A 17,400-nucleotide genomic window follows, 5' to 3' on the forward strand; every position below is an offset into this window, starting at 1 on the left:
AAAGTCCATTGTTATTCCTCTGTGCTGTGGATGATGTAGATGTTGTAGATGTTGTAGAGGTTGTAGTTGTTGTTGAAGTTGCTGCGCTCCATTTATTGAGACTTGGATCAATTGTACTCAGTCTGGCCTTCTTTCTTGTTATGAATATATTTGAAGAAGATGATCCATTCTCATTGTTATTATTATCATCATCATTGTCGTCATTATGTTGTCCAATGTAGTTATCCATGTTACAACTTGTACAACTTCAGTCTAGGTTTTAAAGTGATTCAAATGATGTCAAAGAGGGTGATCTTTGTCAAAGATGGAATTGACAACGGACCACTTCCAAGAAATTCAAGAGACTCAACCGGCCTCACCAAGAGACTTGACTGTTTCACTCTTTTTTGTGTGAAAGTAGCTCAAATTTATGTTCTAGATCTAGAGTCTGGACTTGGGAAACTAAATAATAATTGATTTATTTACATGGATGGTTTGTTTGTCCCGGTTGGCGATGCAATGGCATTGTTGTTGTTGGAGATGTTGGAGATGTTATTGTTGGAAGACACAAACACTGGACTGTATAGCCCAATGTCGTTGAAGCAACGGTTTAGATTGAGTTCGGTTGAGGAGTAGAGTGGAGTGGATGACACTGATGTCTGTTGTTGTTGTGTCTGTTGTGTCTGTACACTATTGTTTGTTATATCGCTGTTGTTGTTGCCATTGATTGTAGTCACCTCGGGTATGTCGGGCAAAAGATCGATAGAGGATGATGGGATGTACAATGTATGATGAGGAATAGGTTGTTTGAAGAATATAGGTTGTTGTTGTTGCTGTTGTTGTTGTTGTTGCTGGTGTTGTTGATATTGGAGTTGGAGCTCTGGAGGTGTTTGAGTTGGATGTCCAGTGGATGTCACCAATGGAGACTGGTGAACCTCACATGGTTGGTATAAATATTGTTGTTGAGGTTGAGATTGTTGTTGCTGTTGTTGTTGCTGCTGTTGATGTTGATGTTGTTGATAGTACATCGTTGTAGTTGATGCTAATAGAGTGTCGCGCATCTTATATTGGTTGACCATTGAGTTGAACCTTGGGTCAGCTCCACAGAGTGCATCGAGTGGTGCTATCAAGGCATTGGGATTGAAGCGCAACACATGTCTCATGCACATTGACGCCTCACCCTTGGTGAAGTCGCCACACTGTCTGTAGACTGGGCCGCCTGCAACCTCCTCATGGTGGGCCTCAAAGAACAATGGAGACACGGTCACCATCACAACCAACTCTATCAATCCGTCTGGTTGGGGAAGGAGCTCCAAAGCGGACACATCATCAAAGTTCACCTCCATCTTGGCCAACATCGATGTCTGATCGATCACCTCCCAAATGAACTTGCGCTCGGTATATGAGAAGCGTGCCACCAAGTCGCCGCAGTAACTGGACAACTTCTCCCAAGCTCCAATAGTGATGGACAACGCGGGTACATCTGAGAACTTGTAAACAGCACCAGAGGTTGGAACTGGCGATGGTGATGGGTGTTGGACTTGAGGCTGGGGTTGGGGTTGGCTGTGATGGACCTGGGCCTGTGCATGGGGCTGATGACCTTGATGTTGTTGTTGGCAACTCTGATCGGTTGATGGTTGCAATTGGAATTGTTCCATCTTGGCAGGATGCATGGCACCGTGGCAAACTGAGAGAGGCGGAGACATCATGGCGCATGAGTTGGCTGCGGCTGCTGATGCAGCGGCGGCGGCCGCGGATGCAGGGAGAATGGGGCGTGGCGAGCGAGAGTAGAGTGCCATTGGGGAGAACTGTGGCGTGTTCTTTGGCGAAATGAATGGACTGCCACATGTGACCGGACCCATTGGCTCACCAGGCATGGCATGATGGCCAGGATATGGCTGAGCAACAAATGTCGGTGAGTAGTATGGCGACACCAGACGGTTGGCAAAGTAGTTGGAGGCGATGAGACTTGGCGAGAAGTTGGAGCTTGGTATTTTGGCGCCTGGATGCTTCAACTTGATGTGCATCTTGAGCGCGCCCTCAGTACCATAGGACTTGTTGCAGGCTGGTAGGTAACAGCGATATGTGCGATCAATCTCGGATGCAGTGCGTCTATGTCGTTTCTTTGAACTGGCGTCCATGGTTGTGGTTGACTTCCTTCGTCTACTGCCATCATAAGTTTTGTCATCACTATGTTGGTCATCGTCCGTGGGGGACTGGAGTGAGCTGTTGAGGTTTGGTGAGTGCTCTGGTGATGAGCTTGAGTTATCCTTTGAGTTTGTTGTTGATGATGAGGAGGATGATGATGTCGAGGATGAAGATGATGTTGTTGAGTTGGAAGATGTGGAATCAGCAGATGACACGGCCGAAGAGGACTGCGTCAATGGCTTGGCTTCAAACACTTTGATCACCAAGTCGTATCGTTGTTGGCAGCTTTCAGGGCACTTGTTCATATGGGCTCCCACCTCAGTCCAGTTAAAGCCCAAGGTACCGGCGATCTCAATGAGCATCATAGTCTCCCTCTCGTCCCAATTGGCATCGGTCAAAATTGTATCACATTGTTCCGGGAGGTATACCTTGTCCTTGAATGAGTTAGTTAGAGTGTGATTGATTGATTGATTGAGTGAATGATGGTAGGTACTTACAATGTCACCGCTACTACTTTGGAGATTATGATTATAAATATTGTTGTTGTTGGATTGATGGAGATCATAATTGATTGATGAGTCCAGGTTGGTATTGTTTAGGTTGTTGAGGTTGTTGGTGTATATATCAGTTGATGTGGAAGTTGATTGAGGAATATATTGGTATTGTGTGGCATATTGAACGTGATGACCACCTCCACCGACACCAACATGGTATGGACTGCTCATTGTTGTGCTGAATGTACCAAACGATGATTGAGGTGATACTATATTCATTATTATTATTATTATAAATAATGTCTAATACTGACCAAGGAGTATGACGATGGTGATTGATGATGATGTGTCAATGAGATTGGTGGGGGCTAGATGAGATCTAGGGAATGGAAAGGAAGGAAGGAAGGAAGGAGGGAAAGAGAGGAGAAGAGAAGATTATAGTTAGTTGGATGGACTCAAATACACCATGGCGCTCACTGTCTGGCGTGCAGTCAGTCACGAGCGATCGCGACCACTGAGTGAGTGAGTGAGAGGAGAGTGCAAGAGCATTACAGGAATGGGATGGAGTGCTCGGCCACAATAAACAACAAACAAACAAACATATCACACGTACCTAATAAACAGATCAACCGGGATTGGTTGCTGGCTGGCTGGCTGGTTGGCAGGATGGATTGGATGGTTGACTGGTTGGACAAGCTTTCCTACTGTGGTTCCTTAATCTTCTGTCGCTGTTGTTGCTGCTGATGTTTCCGTTTGCCGCTGATGGATATCAAGATGATATTATATGACTGCAATTTCTGGTTCTACCGATGATGTCTGTCTCTGTAAAGTTGTTAAGTCCGATTGATTGGCTTGATTGATTGCCAGATGGAGATATAGAGATACCTGGAGTTGGAATGCACTAGTGAATCTGGGAAACGCCAGAGAGGAGTGAGTAAATAGTCCAACAACAAGACTGGCTGGATCCATCCATCCATCAATCCATCAATCCATCATCTCTCGCGCGCGCGCTCTCTGCTTCTGATGAGAGGGAGTGGTCATGAAGTTGATGGAAGCAGGCTTTTATCTTCCAGTCACACTGATTTGCCTGGCTTGATGGCTGACTGTCAACACACAACAATGGAAGTATAATGGACATGTCGGTGTTGGAGCAGATCATGTGACCCTCCCTCCATTTCAGCTGATCATTCATTCATTCATTATGATCACACACATTGGAGAGATTGATTGATTGAGTGATTGAGTGACAGAGTGAGTGAGTGCGAGTGTGGATGGATGGATGTGGCGAGGGAGGGATCCGTAATCGACGAGACGTTTGTCGTTTGAATGAGTGAGTGATAGTGTGTGTGGAGAGTGTTGTCGATGTGATAACAGTATCGTAGATATGTACCCAGCGACACTTGTCGTCATCACCAAATCCATACATCCCATATATCCATTAACACTATGATCGTCGTCGTCTTCGTCGTCATATTGCAGCATGCCAACAATCAATCAAACATTCAATCATTCATCTTCGACTGTTGTGATTGATCAACACACATGCAACACACATATATCTATGTGATTGTAGGATGAACACTCACTCATTCAATCACAATAGTGGTGGAAAGAGTGAGTGAGAGCGTGGTTGACTTGTCCTTGCTTGGTCCGCCATTGTATATGATTTAAGTGTATGTGTACGCGAAGTTGTAGAGACAATGCAGAGTGAACTGTAACCCCCCACTCCAGTGATCGATCACGTGATGGAGTGTGAGATGTGGAAACTAATTGCATATGCCAGAGATGGTCACAACAATCAATTAATAAATCAATCAATCAATCAATCAATTATAATACACTATGTGATAGATATTTGATCGAACATTCTACATATTATGATAATGGTAAGGCTAATTACTTCGTTGATTCGTTGATGGTTGGATGGCTATCCTCGGACCTGTCAAACGGATACTGTTCATGTATATGTTTGGTGTGAGATTGACTGCCTTGTTCGACTTGACTGGTAATAAGCAGTAATGTTCCAAACAATCAATCAATCATTCAATCAATCAATCAATCGATCGATAGAGTGAGGGATGATGATGATGTGGATTTATAATTGGATGTATGTGATCTAGATTCAGATGATCATCTGTCGTCACTACTGAATATAATATTGTCAACTGTCACTGCTACAGTTACTCTAACTGTTGTTAAGTGTTCATATATGAAAGATAGGTGATAATTATGATTATGATGATGTAACTAACAAACAACTACTTTCGAAAGTGACAACAATTGAAGTCGTCTTTGAAAGATCCATGGTCGTTATTATTGTTGATGTTGTCTGGCACTCATTCATATGTGATGTGGTGTATTGATGGTATGGCAATGGTGAATGTTTGGGACAAGACGAGACGAGTCAGTCGGGATCACAACTTCATCGGGAAGCAAACCCGCCTCCCACAATTCCAACGTCCATTTGTGGTTCACTGGAAGAATGACGAACAGATATCTGGTGGGGCACACATTTCCATAAAAGGACTTGTCGAGTCCATAGTAGATGGTCAATTGCCATAAAAGGTGCAAGCTATCATTAAACAATTATATTTAATAATATTATATATTAATGTCATTACTCCAATCAAAAAGACGTTATACACTCTTTTAGTCAATAAATGGACAAGATCCATCAATTATTATATCAAGACAATTAAAAAATAATAATAATAAGAATAATTATAATACAAGATTAGATGATTGACTTGATGTGGATGTATATTCAACTTACATTTGAGGTTTCGAATAAATATATATACAATGATATGATTGAATGATTGAACAGGAATATATGATGGATTGGTAATTAGTGAGTAGTGATTGTATTGAGATTGTGATTGAAGAGGAGAAGTAGAGGTAGTGAATAAAGATAGTTATGTACAAGATTATTATAGATAAATAGATAGATAATATTTGTTTGATTGATTGGTTTGTTTGATTGTTTGATTGTTTAGATGATTTGGAAAGGTTGGAAGAATAATGACTCGTCTGTTGTTGAAGTCTGTCTCACCTTTAAAATGCTAACTACAATAATAATAAGGTCGGTGTCCGATCATGCGGACTTGCCTCATCCATACCATCCCCCGTCGCGGCAGGCCCTCCCCCACTCGTACTTACTTACTCACTCTAGAGATGATCGATGCATTATGTTAATACCATCACAACGAGTAGAGGACCATCCAACATCACCTCGATGATGATTATGACCATACATGCGATGGTATCCAACAATGGTGAGGGTGTACGCACATGAGGTACGAATCTCCTTTCGAGCCATGAAAAGACGCTTTGGTCTGAGGTCAAAGCAAGCTCTGTGGTCTATGGGGCGTAGAGATCAACAACAACCAACAATGGTGGGACTGTGAACTGATCAGTAAGCAGCGCATTATGAACAAACACTACTAACTAACTACAATTGTTGATGATAAGCTGCAAAGTTGTTGTGAATGATGTTACAGGTTTGCATCGAATTGGCATTCAACACTTCAGAGCAACAACTAGATATTTAGATATTGTGTAGCATGAGAGTATCATAAAGGATCTTGGTATTTGCAGCAGGTCGGAGGAACACCTGATATTATTCAAGTCAAGAACTGAACAGGCACTTGGATACTGAGATCGAATCAACAATTCAAATAAAGTTACACGCTCTCTCTCACTCATTCATCATTCATTTGCACAAGTTTAAATGGGCTTTGGGCAATTGGTCGATCATCAATCACGACATTATCCAGTATCTACTAACACCAACCAGGATGTGAAGGTGACTCAACGAACCCTTACATGGTCTGGGAGCAAGAGGCAAGAGGTCGGGTCTACTCTGAATACACTGGGCTGGCTACACTAGAGTCGGGTTCATAACAAACTTGAGTAACTACATTCGTTGTGATGATGGTCTTGTTCCCTGGTCCTGGGATCATTGGATTGATGGATAGATGTTTGGTCTCTTGTGTCTGCCCCATTAGCCGCAAGTATTGAAGTAATCTAGGCCCAATGTATCGGGGCAAGAGTAGTCGATAATATGATTGATACTACTACTTGCAATGGCAAAGGGTTTGTTTGGATTGATTTATTATTGTAGGTGCGTTGCAAGAGAGAGAGGTGAGGTGATGGCATTGGCAAAGATAGGTTGGTTGGTAAGAAGGTAGGACAAGTACAGGACAGGACAAGACACAGTCAGTCATTCATAACAATATGATACGAGTGACTATTGTTGTTGAAGTTGATGTTGAAGATATAGTTGGTGAAGGGCGATTGATTGGCAACTTGATCAAACTAAACTAACTCGATTGATTACTTGGCAGTGGATGGCCTGCACGAAGCATTGAACACCATGTTCTTCATCACTTGTGACATGATTCCTTGAAGTTGCTCGATCGACACCTTTGAGCTGTCTCTGGTGATTCTCTCCAGCTGTGTCTCCTCCTTCTTCTTCTCGCCACCGCCTCCTCCAAACAACAGTGTTGACTTTGAGTTGATCACCTGTGCCTCTGCTGCCTCCAACTTCTCACTAAGGTCTCCAATTTGTCCAGTGATATAGTCACGGTTCTAGATTGATTGATTGATTGGTTAGTAACCTCGGACTTGATGAATGTGTGAGTGGATGGATGACTTACGGCAAAGATTGGAGATGATGAAAGGGTGTTGACCCAGTATCTGTTCCAGAGCTTATCCAGCAGCTGTGAGTCTAATGATGATTTGAAATAGCTAATGTCCAATGGGTAGTATCTGTAATGTGAAGAGTTGGCGGAGGTGTTAGGTGACGCGTCCAGGTGATTGCCAACAATAACTCTACTTACGATTTACAATGGACTCCAAAGTCCTCAATTTTGGAGATTGGAATGGACTGGTACTCAGATGGTCCTTCATTGGGTGGCTTGTAGCCCTGTGGATAGGTTCTGAAGGCACCAATCTCGACCTTGCCAGCAGAGATAGTACGTGTTGGGTCAATCTACATCATTCCAAAGTCACAATGTTAGTATGAGTATGATCGATCGATTGATTGATTGATTGATTGAGTGACACATACGACAATACCAAGCCATGGTTCATTGTATTGTTGGTTGACCATTTGAGTGCTGACATCAATACCTGACAACCAGCATCCGTAACCAGGGTGAGAGTGGTACCAACCGATGGCATTCTCCAGTCTGCCCGTCTTTCTGATCAGGTCCAAGTACTCGATCATGTACTCATTGGCATCAGCCTGCGCATTGACTCTGGTCTCAGTTCCCTCAACAGGAAGTGCAAAAGAGTCCATAATGATCATAGTATGAGCCTCGACCTTTCCCATCAACAGACCCATAACCTCCAACTTGCCACCCGATCTCGAGTGCATCACCATCTTCAACAAAGCAATCGCTGATATCTTTACAGTCTTGAAGTAATGTGGGCTTTATAGTTCGTTCGTTTGTGTAAGTACTATGATTGATTGATTGAGTGTCTGGTATGCTTGCTTACTCCTTTGCCCATGGCTTGGACTTGAGGAAATCATTATATTGTGTCTGATCATATTTGAATATAGAGTCACGATCCACTGACTGTATGTTGTTCTCAATCTCGAATCTCTTCAATGCTGCATCAGTATGTGATTGTTGTGACATGATGTCTGTGAGTATATATATGTATATGTATAACAATTTAAATAATGTACAGGTCAATATTAGATGATGATGTGAAGTATCTTTGATTGATGAGGGCTAGATGAATCCAACAATTTTCTTGAAAGTGGCTCATTTTGATGAACTTCATTAACTTCAAACAGATCTCCATTCATTCATTGAGATACGATGAACTCATCGTCTGAAGATCAGGCCGAACAATCTGAACAAACGACATCCAAGTACAACAACAACAACAACAATATGAAGCAGAGACATACGACAACAACAAAGTCATCGCATTCACAATCTCATTCACAGTCTCATTCACAATCACATAATGCCAACGATGATAAGAATAACAAGATTGCAATGACGACAGGTAGTAGTTTGGAAAGATGGTGTTATAGACTGTTGGTTGTCATAAGGATAGTCGTGTGCTTGACATCAATGGGATATATACACCCTGACGAATACTTCCAGAGTCCAGAGATCACATCCCGCGACATCTTCAACTACAACACATACATACCATGGGAGTTTGATCCTGTCAATCCATGCAGATCAATAGTTATACCGTACGTATGTCCACTGACGCTCCTCCCCTTCATGGTATCATTCCACTCACTCAATCATTCATTCAATCATCATTAGTATGATCAACTCTGGCATCCCCTACTTGTTCCTCTCGACACTTCAACATATTTTGAACTTGGTTGGATATCAGGGATCGATCATCAATGGATATACATTGCTGTTGATGCCTAGATTGTTTGTATTGGCATGCTCATTCATGTTGGATGCTTATACCATACGCCTGTGCAAGCGATTCAACGTGCCATGCATGAAGGCACTACTCGTGTGTTCGTCAAGCTGGTTGACATTGGTCTTCCACTCACGTACATTCTCCAACACGGTCGAGTCCCTGGCTGTGGCCACTCTTCTCACCATGGTCCTGTTGTACGACGTGTCAAAGAAGCGTAGCACGACCAATCAATGCCGGGTCACACTACACAACACACTATATGATGTGGCCATTGGTGCGCTGGTGGCCTTTGGACTGTTTGCCCGCTTCACCTTCCTCTTCTTTGCCATGCCCATCGGTATATACTTTGGCATCAAGCTATTGCGCAAGCTTCCTTTACTCAAGACCTTGCTCACTTGTGTAAGTGTGGCCGCAGGCTTTGTCCTGGCCTCATTGATCTTCATCATCATCGACTCCATTTACTTTGGATATCTTCATGTGACACTGCCCCCAAGCTCACAAGGCAGCAGCAGTCTGGCGTACCTGGTAGCAGGCACCAAGGTCACGGGCAACTTGACATTCACGCCCTACAACAGTTTGTTGTACAACTTGGATCCCGAGAACCTCGCCCTGCACGGCATCCACAACAGGCTCACACATCTCTTTGTCAACTTCCCATTGATGACAGGACCACTGGCCATCCTCCTCTTTGTTGAGGCCTATCAAGTGGCAATGGCATGGACAAGACCATCAGCACAACATCGCAACAGATCAAAGAAACAGCATCAGTCACTGCAGCAGAATGATATGACACTGCCAAGGAAGGTCCGAACATTGTTGGTGGCTGTATCATTTAGTGGATTGTTCCTCCTGTCCATGGCGCCACACCAAGAGGCACGATTCCTATTGCCACTACTCTTCCCATTGGCCACCTTATCGACGCGATACTTCTATGCGCGCACCCTGTCCTCGCGATCACTGGCAGTACTCTGGGTCCTATTCAATATTGCGATCACCATCTTTTTTGGATACATTCATCAGGCTGGAGTGGTACCATCACTAATACATCTACAAAAGGATGTTCAACAACATCAACAACAACAACACTTGGACATTGTTTATCTTCAAACATACATGCCACCTCAACATTTATTGACATTGCAGTTGGACAACCCATTGTATAAGAATATAAGAGTTATTGATCAGAGAGGTGGAGTCGAACAATTGAAGGAATACTTGGAGGACAAGAACACATCTTCGACAACAAGCTATGTCCTGTCGCCACTTCCCAACATACATCAACTAGACATCCTTGGAAAGACATGCCACAACATCAACTCATTCTGGCCACACCTCACAACAGAATCCCCGCCACAATCATTGGACCAAATGCGTCTCTATCTAGTAATGTGCGTTCCTCCTCATTCACAGTCAAACATGATACAACAACAACAATGAATGAGTGAGTGACGGCAGACGTCCCCAACAACACAAAAATCATTTATCTATAAATAGAGAGAGTCACTTTCCACCAAAACATATGTTTGACGAAGAGACAAAGTCTGTGGCATAGATTGGGTCTAATCCAGGTCCTTTCACTTCATTCAAAGTACCCACATCGCCAAAGTAGGCGCGTTAACAAGATCACGCGTGTGTGTGCCAGTCCGTGACAGAACGGACAACCCACTTTAAAACTGAGATGGGCAACAAGTGAAGTTGAGTGTGTGTGAGTGTGAGAGTGAACCTGGAGTGTGTCCTTCATTCATTCGTGCTCTTCACTCACTTCACTCACTTCACTTCACTCTCTTCTCACTCAATCTCCTCTAACATTCATTCATTCATATTCATTCGATTCATTCATTCATTCAAACATTGTTACTCACTTAGACAAGACAGATACACACACACACACACACACACACACATACCCGAAGAACAACACACACAATCATTCATTCAATCAATCAATCAATCAAACTTCAACACTAACAACAACTAACTTCATCATTATCAGAGAGCTCTGTTGTTATAAGCACACCCTTCCTTAACAAACAAACAAACAACAAAAGCAATAGCAAGCAACAACAACAACACACATATACTACGGGGATAGTCACCGACCGAGAATCATCTTACATCAGTCAGTCAGTCAGTCAGTCAGTTAGTTAGTTAATTAGTCAATAAGTACAGTCAACCATTTAGTCAATCAAATAAGCCAACAACAACAACATCATAATAACAATCACAACATTACATATATATACACGAGAGCGATAAGCGATATACGATAAGATTAGTTACGACAACCAATCAGGTGATTGATTACCTTTATTTATTTTTATTCATAATCAATCAATCAATCAATATATTACATATTAATTAATTAATTAAATAATTGTCATTATTATTAAGTTGTAGAGCAAGCAGGAGCCAGTGAACAACAATCGATTGTAGATAAACAAACAGGAGAGCAAACAGTAAACATATTTACTACTTCTAAAGTGTTTGGCCTTCCAGCCAGGCACATCAATCATTCATTCAATCAATAATTCAACCAATCAACCAATCAAACAAACAATCAATCAATCAATAATAGTCAAATCCCCATCATCGTTATGGAGAATATCATATTCAACAGCGGCTGTAGTAGAAGTGGTCTTGAAAGGTGCGGTGCAAGTGCCAGCGGCGGTATCGTTGAGCAACAACAATCACAGTCACAGCAACAGCAACAACAACCACAACAACCACAGCATCAATCACCGCAACAACAACAACAATCGCAGTCTACAATGAACAATAATAATAATAATAGTAATAGTAGTACTATGGACAGGAATGTAAATATAACAGCAATGACACGTCCAGAGACTACAACAACAACAGTCGTCACATCCACACCTACAGCCAAAAGGAAGTTGGATGATGAAGACAAACAACATGATCAACCTACAAAGGCATCAAAGAGCACACATCAAGAGGCTCAACAACAGACACCAACATCAACATCAACATCATCGACAACGACATCGACCACATCGAGGGAGAAGGTTAGACAACTTTTTCAAACATCGGGACAGAAGAAGGTGCACAGACTGATCGACCTGTGCTTTGACGCGCTGGTCAAGAATATTAAGAACATTGAATCACTGGAGAAGCTGCCGGACGAGCTGTGTCAGACCCTGCTGTCCATCTTCCAGCGCGCAAAGATACTCAATCTGGACACTCTCAATCTGTTCAAGAATTGTCGTCTCTCCAAACTGGACTTCACTGGCAAGGAAGTGCAGACCAGGGATGAATGGCTCTCGATCACTAAAGGCGCGATGCAGAGCACGTTGGTCTCAATCAATCTCTCCAAGAACCTGCAGATCACCAATGGCGGCCTGGCGATACTGTCCCACCTCAAGCACCTCACCACGCTCGACCTCAGCTACTGCGAGGGACTGCGCGGCGACAGCCTGGCGCAGCTGATCGAGCACAAGGTGCCGCTCCAGAAGCTCAATCTTCAGGGCTGCGTCAACATCGATGTCGACACGTGTCTCAAGCAACTGCCGCAGTTCCCGCAGCTGGAATCACTCAACATCGCGTCGATCAAGCTGAGCGACGACAACTGCGAGCCCCTGAGGCGCCTCTCGAAACTGACGCAGCTGGAGATCAGCGACAATGTAAATATCACTCATGTGGGCATCCAGCACATCTGCGCCGTGCGCACACTGCGCGACCTCGACATCAGTGGCTGCCGGAACATCTCGTCGCAGGGCTTCCAGGCGCTGTCCACGCTGTCCAAGCTGCAGACGCTGCAGGCCTCGGACTGCCACATCGACGACGCGGCCATGGCCTACATTGGCCTGCTGACGGACCTCAAGACGCTGGTCCTTCTCAACAACGACTTCACAGACGATGGCGCGGCACACCTCAGCAAGCTGGTGTCGCTGACCGCGCTCGACCTGTCGATGTGCACCCACCTCACCGACCGAGGTCTGCAGCATCTCAAGAACCTCAACCAAATCACTAGACTCAATCTCAACTTCAACTCGAACCTCACCGACATGGGCGTGGCCACGCTCACTGGTGGGCTCAATGATCTGGCCACTCTAGGCATCATCGGATGCAACAGACTACTAATTAAAGGTATGTTCAAGGACACCTTCATTCAATCAAACAAACATACATACTAACACTCATTCGATCAACAGTTAAACACAAGCCATTGGTACTACTTGTGGAGGACAACGCATTGCAGGTGACATTGATCACCAAGATTATGGAGAGACATAACTTTGACGTGGAGGTGGCGTCTAATGGACAGATGGCGTTGGATATGTACAAGGCCAACCCCAAGTACGAGCTGATCCTGATGGACATTATCATGCCGATCATGGATGGACTGACAGCGACCATGCTGATCAGGGACTACGAGCGAGAGAAGGGGCTGCGACGAACGCCACTCATCATGCAGACGGCCGACACCGAAGAGGGCCATCGCAAGGTTTGTCTAGACGCTGGCTGCGATGACTTTATGCAGAAACCACTGGACAAGAAGGTTGTGGATAGGGCCACAGAACTATTGAACTTTAAAAAGTCTGGCAAGGCTGTTGGTCCCGGTGCTGTTGGTGCTGGTGCTGGTGCTGGTGCTGGTACTGGTACTGGTACATGTACTGTCAATCCAAGTAACGTCAGCAACAACAACAACAACAATAATAATAATAATAATGGAGCGCAACAACACAACAACCAAGATCAATCACAACAACATCAGTAGAGGATGTGGCTTTACTTTCAAAAACAACACTAGTAAATACAGACACATGGCAGCATGGTGTCCATTCACCTCTTGTCTTCATATATATCACTCGAACAATCAGGTCCTTTGATTCTCAGGAATGATTCCATGATGTTGATTTTGATGTTAATGCCCGGGCATATATTTACAATGAATGATATCCACTTATGGTCGTTCGTCTCTCACAAGATCACAGACTTGGTCTTTTTCGAAACTCAAACAAAAACAAAAATCAGTCGAAGTTCTTTGTTTTGATTTTTTTTTATGTTCGTGTGAGCTGGAGGGAAGAAGGCAACTTCGCAAGCAGCTGTCTATCTCATGAGACAAACAAACATCATTAACATTACACACTTCATTGAGTATTGAATTTGATATTATATTATTATATAAACATTATATTTAAAATACAACAATGACTGTATGTTCAACAATAATAATGATTTAGGAATTGATGATTCGCGAATCAAGACTCGAGAGTCCCACATGGGACGAGTTAAGATGAAGCGAAAGAATCATAAATGATACAGGACTATTACTCACACATATCAATCAAACCATAATCACAGAGCCAACTTCAACCAGTACCAATCTACAACCAGAATGCCTCCGAAGAGAGAGGAGAGGTCGCTCGTTTGGTATGTCAAAGCAGAAGCAGCACTCAAAGCAGCGATGAACAGGGCACAGGATAACAGCATGTTGACATTTACCTCGATCATATCAATCAATCACAATCAATCAAACATATAGTCCTCATTCGTAGGAGCAATCGCTTTGACCGACTTGGTCAAGACTACCCTCGGACCAAAGGGAATGGACAAGATCTTGGCTTCGATGAGCAACCCCAATGAGATCACAGTCACAAACGATGGCGCTACCATCCTCACAAAGATATATATCGACAATCCAGCGGCCAAGATTCTGGTCGACATTTCGAGGACTCAGGACGACGAAGTAGGCGATGGCACCACTAGTGTCTGTGTGTTGGCTGGCGAGCTGTTGCGCGAGGGTGAGCGTCTGGTTGCCCAAAAGGTGCATCCACAGACCATCATCAACGGATGGCGTATGGCCTTGGACACTGCAAAGAAGACTCTGGCCGAGTCTGCCATTGACAATGGTGCAGACAAAGGTTAGTTCATTATCATTGGATGATTGAGCGAGAGAGAGTTACAGCGACTAACGCGCGAATCAATCAATCAATCAACAAATTAACAGAGAAGTTCAGACAAGACTTGATCAATATAGCAAAGACAACACTGAGCTCAAAGATATTACATACAGAGAAGGAATACTTTGCCAATATGGTTGTGGATGCCGTGCTGCGACTGAAGGGCAACAGCAACTTGGATCACATTCACATCATCAAGAAGTCGGGCGGTGCCCTGCGCGACTCGTACCTAGAGGAGGGATTCATTTTGGAGAAGAAGATCGGCGTCGGTTGCCCCAAGCGACTGGAGAACGCCAAGATACTGATCGCCAACACGGCCATGGACACAGACAAGATCAAGATCATGGGTGGCAAGGTCGTTGTCGACTCGATGACCGAGCTGTCCAAGCTGGAGGATGCCGAGAAGGCCAAGATGTTGGAGAAGTGCAAGAAGATCGTCGACCACAACATCAACTGTTTCATCAACCGTCAGCTCATCTACAACCTGCCCGAGCAGTACTTTGCTGAGCACGGCATCATGTCGATCGAGCATGCCGACTTTGAGGGCGTCGAGCGTCTTGCCCTCGTCACTGGCTCCGAGATCACCTCCACCTTTGACCACCCCGAGCTGGTCAAGGTCGGTACCTGCAAGCTGATCGAGGAGGTCATCATCGGCGAGGACAAGGTCATCAAGTTCTCTGGCCTGCCAAACTCACAGGCATGCACCATCGTGCTGCGTGGCGCAACCTCGCACATGTTGGAGGAGGCCGAGCGTTCAATCCACGACGCACTCTGTGTGCTCTCGGTCACTGTCGGCGAGACAAGGACCATCCTCGGCGCTGGCTGCGCAGAGATGCGCATGGCCCAGGCCGTCGACCAGCTGGCCGCCGTCACCCCAGGCAAGAAGTCGCTGGCCATCGAGTCGTTCGCCAGAGCTCTGCGTCAGATCCCAACAATCATTGCCAACAACGCTGGCTACGACAGCTCTGAGCTGGTGTCGCAGATGAAGGCTGCCCACTACCAGGGCAAGAACAACGTGGGCCTCAACATGAAGGATGGATGTATAGGAAATATCGACGAGTTGGGCATCATCGAGTCGTTCAAGGTCAAGCAGCAGGTGCTCATCTCTGCTCACGAGGCTGCCGAGATGATTATGCGTGTGGACGATATCCTCAGGGCTGCACCAAGGAAGAGAGAGCAAATGGGACGTCATTAAAAGTGTGTGTTGTGCCATGAACGCGTTGCGCAAGCTTACTTACTCATCCCGAATATCCTATCCTTGCTTGTTGTCTATCACTAATAATAATAAACCCAACTTGTTACTCTTACCCTACCCTTGCCCTTGCCCCAACCCTGATTCAACTCCAAATCTTGCACATTCATTTGTTCAACAACATCATATAATAGTGTACAGATAGAGATTAGATAATGAATGGAGTCCCCTCAACTTCCACTGACTATATTGAAACATATTGTAGAGTATATTGATGACAATGTTGATCAATTGACATTGACATTGGTGTGCAAGAGATGGTTTGAATATAGACATGTATATTGCCGCTTCAAACAAACAATGCAGTTCAAGAGGAAGGACAAGATTGCAATACACTCATACAAACAGTTGATTGATGATAGCTTCGAAGCAATCGTACCAACAGGCTTATCCATTCTAATTCATTCGGACCAAGAAAATCAACCGTTTGGCTATGATCGCTACTTCTTGTTTGGTATGCATACATACTTTTAAGTCCATGCCAACAGATCATCTCTGCTCCCAAAGGCTTGCAGTCATTAAGAATACAATTCTCTCAACAAAGTTGCGAGTTGTCAAACAAACTATGGTGGCACAATGGAGACGTACCAACAAGTATTACAGTACTTATCTTGGATATGTATGATCATTGCCCATTGAAGCAAGGTGATATTCCAGACACTGTCACCGATCTGAGACTGCAATGTTATCAACAACCACTGGACCCAACTATTATTGGACCCAATGTGTCGAGGTTGACATGGAGTGCAGGCAACAAACAAGATGTCAAACATTTCATTCAGCATATGCCACCAACCATCCTCCATCTTAATGTCAATATTGCCAAGACAATGTTCCAACTCCGAAGAATATCCCAAACACTATTCCTACAAACTCAAACAGACCTCCTGCGGGCTTCATCGACTTGGTCCAACTCCAGTCACTTTGTTTCTGACCCGCCAGCAAAACCCCTTTGGCCCAACATTCATCATCACCATGGATAGAACCATGTCGCGCCCAATGACGTCAGGAGTGTGAATGTTTGATGACTGGTGCAGAGATATATAACTTTGTCAATATGACAATGGAATGGCGCAAGTCATCGGGACATTGACTAAATAGGTTATTGTGAGGTTCACCACAATCTATCCAACAAATAATAATTCATGGTTATCTAGGAGTCACGTTCTAAGCCTGGGCACACGGGGTATTATTG

At 44.2% G+C, this 17,400-nt stretch overlaps 6 protein-coding genes across 6 annotated transcripts; 3 read left to right on the top strand and 3 right to left on the bottom strand.

Annotated features, from left to right (window-relative positions):
• Positions 1-461: 461 nt before the first annotated feature.
• Positions 462-2,852, bottom strand: SAMD00019534_107810 (hypothetical protein; the record flags this gene model as incomplete). The annotated part of the gene is made up of 2 exons (XM_012893810.1): positions 462-2,561; positions 2,625-2,852. The coding sequence occupies 2 exons, from the start codon at positions 2,850-2,852 to the stop codon at positions 462-464; spliced, it is 2,328 nt and encodes a 775-aa protein (XP_012749264.1).
• A 470-nt stretch (positions 2,853-3,322) lies between these two features.
• SAMD00019534_107820 (hypothetical protein) lies at positions 3,323-3,598 on the bottom strand (the record flags this gene model as incomplete). Its single annotated transcript, XM_012893811.1, has 2 exons — positions 3,323-3,380; positions 3,507-3,598. The coding sequence occupies 2 exons, from the start codon at positions 3,596-3,598 to the stop codon at positions 3,323-3,325; spliced, it is 150 nt and encodes a 49-aa protein (XP_012749265.1).
• Positions 3,599-6,956: 3,358 nt separating this feature from the next.
• Positions 6,957-8,266, bottom strand: SAMD00019534_107830 (hypothetical protein; the record flags this gene model as incomplete). Its single annotated transcript, XM_012893812.1, has 5 exons — positions 6,957-7,211; positions 7,280-7,391; positions 7,463-7,614; positions 7,693-8,056; positions 8,124-8,266. The coding sequence occupies 5 exons, from the start codon at positions 8,264-8,266 to the stop codon at positions 6,957-6,959; spliced, it is 1,026 nt and encodes a 341-aa protein (XP_012749266.1).
• Positions 8,267-8,452: 186 nt separating this feature from the next.
• Positions 8,453-10,581, top strand: SAMD00019534_107840 (hypothetical protein; the record flags this gene model as incomplete). Its single annotated transcript, XM_012893813.1, has 3 exons — positions 8,453-8,841; positions 8,918-10,417; positions 10,524-10,581. The coding sequence occupies 3 exons, from the start codon at positions 8,453-8,455 to the stop codon at positions 10,579-10,581; spliced, it is 1,947 nt and encodes a 648-aa protein (XP_012749267.1).
• Positions 10,582-11,623: 1,042 nt separating this feature from the next.
• Positions 11,624-13,767, top strand: SAMD00019534_107850 (hypothetical protein; the record flags this gene model as incomplete). The annotated part of the gene is made up of 2 exons (XM_012893814.1): positions 11,624-13,136; positions 13,202-13,767. 2 exons carry the CDS (start codon positions 11,624-11,626, stop codon positions 13,765-13,767), a joined length of 2,079 nt encoding a protein of 692 aa, XP_012749268.1.
• Positions 13,768-14,200: 433 nt separating this feature from the next.
• Positions 14,201-16,148, top strand: SAMD00019534_107860 (hypothetical protein; the record flags this gene model as incomplete). The annotated part of the gene is made up of 4 exons (XM_012893815.1): positions 14,201-14,206; positions 14,355-14,423; positions 14,536-14,914; positions 15,001-16,148. The coding sequence occupies 4 exons, from the start codon at positions 14,201-14,203 to the stop codon at positions 16,146-16,148; spliced, it is 1,602 nt and encodes a 533-aa protein (XP_012749269.1).
• Between the last annotated feature and the right edge of the window lie 1,252 nt (positions 16,149-17,400).

Source organism: Acytostelium subglobosum (genome assembly GCF_000787575.1).
Source record: "Acytostelium subglobosum LB1 DNA, scaffold: scaffold29, whole genome shotgun sequence".
NCBI lineage: Eukaryota > Evosea > Eumycetozoa > Acytosteliales > Acytosteliaceae > Acytostelium > Acytostelium subglobosum.